The sequence below is a fragment of the Malurus melanocephalus genome, unplaced genomic scaffold (genome assembly GCF_030028575.1).
Source record: "Malurus melanocephalus ecotype Western Australia unplaced genomic scaffold, MMel_1.1 scaffold_211, whole genome shotgun sequence".
Taxonomy (NCBI): domain Eukaryota; kingdom Metazoa; phylum Chordata; class Aves; order Passeriformes; family Maluridae; genus Malurus; species Malurus melanocephalus.
The window spans coordinates 253,811-263,258 of NW_026623443.1; the positions used below are offsets into that span (position 1 = coordinate 253,811).

General features: G+C 44.4%; 1 protein-coding gene across 2 annotated transcripts; it reads right to left on the bottom strand.

Moving 5' to 3' along the window:
• Positions 1-1,202: 1,202 nt before the first annotated feature.
• COMMD9 (COMM domain containing 9) lies at positions 1,203-9,128 on the bottom strand. Of its 2 annotated transcripts, XM_057373959.1 has the most exons (6): positions 9,044-9,128; positions 8,838-8,963; positions 8,353-8,492; positions 7,561-7,595; positions 5,326-5,429; positions 1,204-4,506 (listed from the first exon to the last, which is right to left on the bottom strand). In XM_057373959.1, exons 1-6 carry the CDS (start codon positions 9,125-9,127, stop codon positions 4,366-4,368), a joined length of 630 nt encoding a protein of 209 aa, XP_057229942.1. In that variant the 5' UTR covers position 9,128; the 3' UTR covers positions 1,204-4,365. The 2 variants fall into 2 exon arrangements, with proteins under 2 accessions (XP_057229944.1, XP_057229942.1); XM_057373961.1 differs by lacking the exon at positions 8,838-8,963 and having other exon boundaries at positions 1,203-4,506.
• Positions 9,129-9,448: the final 320 nt, after the last annotated feature.

Below are 9,448 nucleotides of genomic sequence, written 5' to 3' on the forward strand. Positions count from 1 at the left end.
GAGACCGAGCTCGCCATCTCCTGGGGAAAAAGAGTTTACGCKTGCAGGAATGTTTCTTTTGTTATGGCATCCTTTCAACAGTGAATTATGTCAAAGGGTGGGTGCATTGTGTTGGTATTTTTGTTACATATTTCATAGGTATTCAGCAGCAGMGATGTCAGTGTCAGGACCCGGGCATTAATAACTCCAGAAAAGAGGTTTATAAAGCATTGAGCAGCAACAGTCAGGYTCTTATGTGCTTAAAAGGGCAAGGACTGTTTGGCACTGATCCTTACAGTGAGGCTTTYGAAAGGATACCTACTATTTTTTGAGTGTAACTGAAAAATTCAAGACCTTCAGCACATTCTCGTCAGCCTTGCTACAAATGAGTCCCTGCTGTAGTTTGTGAGGTTTAAKTCACGGGTGATGGCAGTGCAGCTGCCTTCAGGCACGGGCCAGRTGAATGTCCACCATGAGAGCAGATGGAAACACTGGGCAGTTCCACATAATGGTGGTGGGTGAGCCAAGGCCTTGCATTGTTAATGCTGCAGGGCTGTGGTGATGCAGAGATATTCCTGACTTGGTTACTGGAGAGTGACAAACCAACTGGAGACTGAATTACATCGTGTGAACCAAGTTASACCTTGGAGAAGGCAGTTACTCAAYAAGGCAGGCCCAAGYGWCACAAGCATGATTAATMTCTCATATTAAAAACAGAGCCAAAAATCAGCAACTACCTGCACAATATCTGTGCAGATGGGGGAAAAATACATGACAGTAGTGTAATTACTGTATCATGGAAGAAAGTTTCTGACTAAGGGGTCAAAACGATAAAAGGCTCTGGGGAAGGGGAATTCCTCAGCTTCAGGTGCTGCCACTCCACAGCTTAGTGAAATGAATCTTTTAAGGGTATAGAAAAAAGAGTGGTAAATGTATTAAACTACCTATTTTTATAGGGATTGTTATGACTCAGAATAACCAAAGTTAGAAAGCAGCTGAAGAAATTACACCACTAGGTATGTTGTTCGTAATRCCAAAAATTGAGATTAAGCTGGACTGTTGTGGGTTTTAAGAGAGATGTCTGTTTAACAGGAGACCTCTCCCAGATTGGTCACCAAAAAGCCTTTTTCAATCCTRATCTGGGCAGATGGCCCCATCTATATAGTTAAAGAAGCTTTATTTTATCCAGTGAAAAACAGACACCAAAAAAACAGAAACTAACTTTTTTTAATTTGGATCAAACAATTCTAAACCAGACTACTAGTAGCAAAATAACTTGTCTGAAGTGAAATAGTAAAATCCCAGTTATAAAAAAAGAAAAAACTTTGTACAGATGGTAGCTTTGGAAGAGCTTGAATATATAAATCCCACGTATTTCACTCAAAACCTAAATACAGAGTGATTATTATACCTTTACCAAACCATCATGAGTCTTATAAAGTCTTCTACTATTTTGAATAATACAAGGTAGGTTTTAATGTTTTTAATGTTTTTTCAACACTTTTGACAYAGTCAGATTCAACAAAATGATTGTGAAATTACAATTTTAATTTAACTTGCATAATTGTGTTTTACAAATAAATTTATCACTGCTTTCCTTACCGTAACTGAATTACCACCATTATCATGTGTATATGTAGAAAATGGATTTTTTATTTCTCAAATACTGGAATGAGGATGGAGCTTTTAAGCTCCACTTCACAATGAAGGCTTGTGGTTTCCTGGCAGGAGTTCATTCAGGTGATTCACATACTAYGACAGTTCATTATTTAGTAATGTCCTTGGACAATTCTCCAGACACACTTGTGGTGATAACCCCGTTCAAGGGAGATGCAAACTGTTAAGGGAAGAACAGCCACCACAGTTTTGAAAGGCACAGAATGTAGAGTTTACAAGGCTTAGCCATCAAAGAGGAGAGGGATTTTACTGCTTCCTAAATATGAGGGGAAAATGGAAAGGAAATAAAGAAGTAAGCAAAAGAGGTCAGTGTTGGCACAGTAACAAACTGGTAACCGAGGACAGAAGAATGCATCATCTCTTAGGCTAGCCCTACCAAATAGCAGCAATGTGGAGAGGGAGGAAAAAAATCTAACTCATTTTAAGAGAGCAATAATTTTATGAAAAAGATCACATATGATTACCTGCAGTAGCAGGCAATTTATTCTGTATAGCAGTCTCCATAAAAAGGACTTTAATGTGAAGTTCTCTTGTTGTCTGGGTAATGACAATCCTACYCAGCCTCCCTTGTTTTATACACCTTTTTCTGAGCAGTGTCAGCTCTTCTGGCTAAGGAGATAAGAGCCAACAATAAAATACCTAACAATTTAGGCAAAGATTTGAAGGCAAGCTCTCACAGCATCCTAAATCTTGGGCTAGAAAATACCAATGTCTTCCTGCAGAATGACTTGAGATCTACCCCTTGAAGTCACCAGATGTTTGGCATGTCTCTGACCCCCTTTTATCAAACTCCACCAGCAACTTTTAGCTACCTCAGAAAGCTCCCCTCTGCCACTGGAAAAGCCCTTTCAGTTTGAAGTATTTCTTTTCAACTATTCTATAGTTGTATAATGGTTTTACATGAGACCAGCTCTAAGTTCTTCATTCCATTAGGCCCTACAGTATCTCAAGGATTTCTTCTGTTTTGACTTCTTCAGCTCCTCTAACAGTAGAGGACTTCATCCTGCATTATTTATCTCCTCAGTGATTCTTACCTTCAGAAACAGTACTATAAACCATTTRAGAGTTTTTTTAAGGCTAGGCTGCAAAGGCAACAGAACTTCCTYGAACTAAAATACTCTTTTAGAGATGTTTTTCACAGCTTGAATCTTATAAAACATACTCTTAAATACCCATCTCCTCCATCCAGATGTCCCTGTTATACATGAGATGTGCCAGTTTGCCTTGATACCATACTAAGCATTATAGTCTTTGCTCAAAGTAGACATTAACAAGGGACTTGGCACACAGTTGATACATGAGCTGCATTTCACCAGTACCTTTTAAAGGCACAGCCTTCATTTACACTTAAACTCTAGCCTGCACTTTGGGGGCATTTGTAAAATTAACAAAGATATTGTCATTTATACACACTTCTTGAATGATTTCATGTTTCTAAACACAAAAAAAAMCCATTTTGTGTCTTGAAGGAGAGCCCAGTGTTGTAGGAAAGATGGGACTTTGCCATGAACAAAGCATTTGSATACAGACTTCTATAGAAGCTCATCAGAAAAAAACTGATTTTTTTTTATTTTCAGCATTTAGCTCCTCTACACTCTCAATGCACATGTATTTATAAACTTCTGGGTCAAGGTCATCACCTCTAATGTTGTACAGAGGTAGTGCCCATGGAAAAAAGTACCCTGTGAAACTGGACTATAATGAAGAGAAGGAAGTTTAAAACATGAATCAATTCAAACAGGAAACAAAAGATCCTTCTTCAGCAACAAACATGAACATCCATTAAAGCAGCCTAGAATCTTGGCACCATCACAAAGAGGCTGAGGTAACCCAGGACAACATCTCTTCCAGACTGAAAAGGATTCACAAAATCAATTAGCAGTTCATTCTTTAATTAAATGAAGATTTACACGACCAAGAGAACACTTTAGAGAAGTACAGGCACGTATTGCCACAGAGGGGTTTCCTACAGCACAGACAACAGCCTTCAATTCTTTGTTCTCCCAGTCTSATTTTTGTGTGGCAAAGGCAAAGCCCAGAGACCCATAAACCCCAAAAATGAATTATCTGAACTCCTTTTATTTCTTTTCAAACAGAAGGAGGAAATTAGTTTCTGCTGAAGATGTTCAGAATAGTCATTTTGCAAACGGTGCTGTGAAGCTGATCAGAAGGGAATGTATTGTAGCATAATTGCCCTGTTTCAAAGCATTATCCTGTAATAACAATCTGCAGCATGGCTGTGCTTCATTGAGAGGGAGAGAGTGCTACATCCASCAGGCACCTCAGTACATGCACTTTCCAGAGAGAAGCACCCTCCTTTTCTAATGCTGGAAGGCAGCCCATTACCCAGCTTGAGTCTTTCAGATTTTCATTTCAGGACAGAGATAGAACTTGCTTCATTGGCTGCAGCTATTTGCTGTTTCCTGTTATGACCCTTGTGATTAAGCCAGGCTCTGAGCCCTCAAATCCTCTTCTGAAACGGTGACCAGCTTTTGTTCAACAACATAATAGGAAAGCRCTTTTTGGCATCCAACCAAATGAATATTTGAGTGTTAGCTTTTCAAAAGCTATCCCATTAATGCAAGAAAGAAACCACCATCGTTTTGTTTTGTTGAAACAGGCAACATGTTACACTAGGCTGCAACTTCTGACAGCTGTATGCAGAGAATACTTCCCTTCCTTGCTGCGGGAATCCATGCCCTTGAGCATTCATTTGTTTGCAACAGCAGAAAGTTGGTCCCGAATCCTTCCCAGACCTTCTAACATAGTCTCCAGGGTTTCTTTGCTCAGTTCCACAGTCAGTGCAGAAACAACAGGATTATTTCCACATAGGGCAGCATCTTCCTGTATCTTAAAGTAGAAATGCAGATTGTTAGTTGTATGAAAAAATCGTGTTTTTCCAGTGTCACTACAAAAGTCAAATATACAAATATATAGATTAAACAAAATGGTTTGAATTTGGAATCCAGCTTCATTCTGAAGAACCACGGCACAATTTCTAAGCTGTGTGCCTCACTAGTGAAGTGCACTYCCATTGACAGAGTGCAAGTGAGCATCTATTGCTGTGAGTATTGGGAAATTTTGAAGATACTTATGGCAGGAAGCCACGTCTGTATCAAAAGCATCTCAGCAGATACCACATAGGATACTTAACTCCATCCCACATACAAAAATCAGATTTTTTTTCTCCTTCTCTGAATTCCACTCATCTGGTTTTTATTGGTTGGGGTGGGGGGATCCAAAACTCTGCAGAACACAAGCAGCAAGTTTAGCTATCCTCCCCAAATGATAGATATGGCCAGTGAAGGAACTTAGTAGTAACCTGAAGTAACTTCCCAACTAATTAAGTTAGCTTAATGTGCTGATGAGTGCTTAGAATTAAACAGCAATGATTTCATGATTYATCTTCTCTTTTTCTGTAGAAAACAGTGGTGACTAGAAACAAACGTGGTGACTGCTTACATCCTCATGCACAGAAAACCCTCCCTCCTGTGCAAGAGAGCTTTCATCAGAGACATCATTCCTAGGCTCTGTAGCATCTCATCTCTGAGAAAGTCTAATTGCCCACCAGGTGAAAGGCAAGCCCCAGATCCCTGTCTGAACTGGTCTGCACTGGCAAGTCAGGTGTTGGAGTTCATTATTTGAGTCCTTTCCACACACTGCCATTACCTTTAACTGAAGCAGGCAGGTAGGCACTGCCATTCTTACGATGCTGTCTGAAGATGTCTTGATGTCCACCCTCCAGTCCATGTCCACCAGCCGAGGCAGGGAGACTGGGAAATTAAAAAATGGCTCTGTTAGGCCCAGCAGCACWTGATGATACCCGACCYTGAAACCTGTGACTACCACCATSCACATGCTTCTCCACTTCTGGCCCWGAGAAGTGCAGCTTTAATGCTACTATGTGGTTTCGCATCATTTTATTCTGGAATAAGCCAGGCCTCTGAAGGTCTCCTCATAACACTGGAAGGGCAAAAAGGGTTCTCCCATCATTAYAGGCAACAATAGTTCAGTGCAAGAAGCAGAGGTAAATTGCCAAAGCAGCTGGGAGAAGGAGTGCAATAAGATGTCTTCTCCACATCTTCATCCCCTGCCTTGCTGCTGGCAACACTCAATTAGTGTTTCATCATGAGGTGCTCTGGCACCTGCATGCTTACTGCTCTGCTCTGAAACTGGTAAGAAAGCACACAGGAAAGCTCCGAAAATCCAGCAATATAAAACATGTTATTTCAAGTTCCCCAGCCTGGGAATCAAAGCATCCTGCAGTACAGCAAACGTACTGGCAAACTGCAGTCTTCACATTCCTTGAAAATATTTCAAAATCATCCTAATTACAYGCAGCCTAACAGAAACCATTAAATAGTCTGCTGCAATATTGACATCAATAGCTCAGAGCTGGAGAACTCTTGAACCCTCCCAAGGAAACAAGGACAGATCTAACTGGGCTGCTAAGGAAAAAGCTGTCTCAATAGGCTGGATTCTTAGTGTCCTCCCCAGGGGTTGATTGCCAGCCTTCCTACTGATCACAGACACTCAAGTTGCTTCCTATCTGTGCCATATTGCCTAACTGAATTTTTTTCTGGGGAAAGGCTCTCTCTTCCTGCTCCTGTTGCTTCCTTGAGCAGAGCTGCAGGGGGCAGTGCACAACTGGCTGTTTTGTTCCTGCTTTTGGAACAAATTCCAGTTCACAGTCCGTTAGGGCCAGCACTTGGCAGCATTTGCAACAACATAAAATGCATCTGTTTAGCCTTGTATGTTAATTTGCAAAGATTGATTGCTGGTGGCCTGGGAGGAACAGGAAACCATTCACTTTTTTATGTTAATGCAGATCAATCTGTTGGAATGTCTGCCTTGGACCACTGCCTTGGTCCCTAGGTAATGCATGTCAGATACTCCATGAATACAATACTATTGTAGACGACAATCTCATTCCAACAGGGTTAAATATTCATCTAATGAATACAAAGACATAGGGTCTGTTCCAAGAGCCACACAGACAGCCTTGCTTCAGGGCTGTRAAGACTCAGCCAGTGTGTTCTGCTGCTCTCATCTCCTCTAACACATGACAGTGCTAAGGACACAGGAAAAAGCATTCTGTGCTTTGGTAACACTGGAACACTGTTAACTRTAAGCAAAGTATTAGCATTAGGCAGTATTTGTTATCTCTCCCTATTCACATTCCATTAAAACTTTGAGGGACAGTRTATTTCCAGGTCTTGCCATACTATTTAGTTGTTGGACGTTATGGCCTCTGCAGGTCAAAGGAAAGGTAAAAAGGATCCATGCAGACCTTGGGGTRTTCTGTTATGTGTCATTGGCAACCCTCTAAGTGCTACAGTTGCAAAGAAAACCAATTGGAAAGAAAACCACGTGTTGTAACCGCAGGAACACCTAACTAGCGATGATACTATCCTTAAAGGTAGCACTCCTTAATTACTTCACTGTTTAGAAAGACGAGGAAAAAGTAGTCACAAATATATGCAGTATACTTCCTGAAGCATGGAAATGAAAGAATGCACAGGACTGACAAGACATGCAGGGATGAGGTATTTCACAGTATTCTTTATGGTGCAGTCATTGCGTATGAATGTCCCTTAATGACCTGAATGGGGAAGTCAGAGTGCTTAAGTTTCAAAAGTTTTGCAAGTAATTGCCAGACTTCACTCTGCCAGGCAGCCACTGACTGAGCTGTGAATGGGATTGCTTGAGAGCTAGAAACAATTTAGCATAGGATCACAGATCTGAATACATGAGTGTTGGCTTCTGCTAAACTCTGCCACAATACAGCTCCATCTAAGCCCAGCATGGATAACCCTGTGCCACACTGCATTGCACTATTCTAAACTCCAAGCTCAAATGACCTCARAAAACAACATTTGCATCAAGATGTGAACTGCCACTTACTCTGACTTGCTTGTGCTTCATTCCTCCAAGCAGAGCTGTGAAAAAGTGGAGAAAAACAGCATCAACAGTGCTTTGAGGAAAAAAAAAAAAAAAAGGGTAAGCATTTAGCATGGCTCACTCCTGACTGAAAGGTCACTAGCAGAATGCAGGGGCCTGACTGCCTATGCTACTGAGTGCCACAGAAACACTGGGACTGATAGGTAATGCCAAACAAACTCATGATCTGCTGTGGTCTTTTGCAAGGGCAGCTCATTTAGAGCAGGTACTTTTCTCCCTGGTTTTATCAAATTAATGGGCTCCCAAGCACTGAGATGTTCAAACAGAACCATCCTCCCTTGCCACTATCTCACGTATGCTCTATCACATACAATGCCTCTGCACCTGAGCCATGGTCACAAGTGGATGGGCATTTGGATACTACCTGGATTTTCCAGTGCTGAGATCCAGCCCTYTAAGTTTTATCATTATCAGTAGCATTTTCCCACCATACAGCTGCTAAGATAAAAAGGGCTTTGCATATTGGAAACGTGACCCATGTCTGTTTCAAAAGTAGTGGGAAAACTCTGCATGCTCATGGCTGTGTTTTGTTGGCTATTCCACTCAGATGGCATAATCTGTTCAACTCTGCTCATCCCAACCCGTGTGATTATGCCCAAGGCACACCCAAAATTCACAGAAACAAGACTCTGCRTGTCATCAATGTACATCAAYGTTTGATGTCTACCTATCAAACCAYATACACARGCTTYTAACTCTCCATCTGAAAGCAAACKGCAGGTAGGTAGCACTCACATATTCTCCAAGATTATCTTAGTCAAAAGGTTTTTCAGATTTTGGTGGAAGTTTTCTGGGAAGAGACGGAGGATGTCTTCTGCCCTGGTCAAGCCGCGGTACACAACGTGCCTGGTGAGGTTGTGCAAAGCAGACACCAGCTGTCAGGGGAAGAGGAGAAGGGGCTCCGCTGGGTTGAAAAACATAACATACAGCAYGGGACGGGCCTTCCCAGCCAGGAGAGACTCTCGCTTTTGCTGCGAGATCCGCACCACCAGAGCCTCGGACAGCCAAGTCCGGCCCGACAGCCTTACAGGAAGGGGCCGAGCTCCCCAGAGCGTTCCGGCTCGCAGCCTCAGCCCGTTCCCGCCTCGCTGTCAGTGCACAAACCGCGTTTCAGCAGCGCCCGCGGAGCCCCGCACCTTCCCGAGGGCCTGGGCCACCCCCCGTGCTGCCAGCCCCGCTCCTTCCCTCCCGGAGCCCGCGGCCGCCCCGGCCGGCCCTACCTGCTCCGCTTCCTCGGCGCTGACGGCGAGCCCGGAGCAGGAGCGCTGCGCCAGCGGGCCGAGCGCGGCGGGCGGGCTGGAGAAGCTCTCCTGACACAGCTGCCGCACGGCGTCCTTGGACGGCGCCTGGCGGGGAGCAAAGCGGGGGCGCTCAGCCGCGGCCCGGCAGCGGCGGCCCCGTCCTCCCCCGGCCCGGCTCCGCTCACCTTCAGCAGGATCTGCAGCGCCCCGAAATCCCCGTCTCGCAGCGCCGCCATCTTGGCGCCCTCAGCGCCTCCGCCCTCCGCCATCGCGCCGCCGTCAGCGGGCCGGGCGGGGCCGGCGTGTGGGGCGGCCTCGGGATCTGCCGCTGCTCCTGCTCCTGCTCCTGCTCCTGCTCCTGCTCCTGCTCCTGCTCCTGCTCCTGACCCTGACCCTGACCCTGACCCTGACCCTGACCCTGACCCTGACCCTGCTCCTGACCCTGACCCTGCTCCTGACCCTGACCCTGACCCTGACCCTGACCCTGCTCCTGACCCTGACCCTGACCCTGACCCTGACCCTGGTCCTGCCGGTGCCCCTGTCCCTGTCCACGCCCCTGCTCCTGTCCCTGTCGCTGCTCCTGTCCCTGC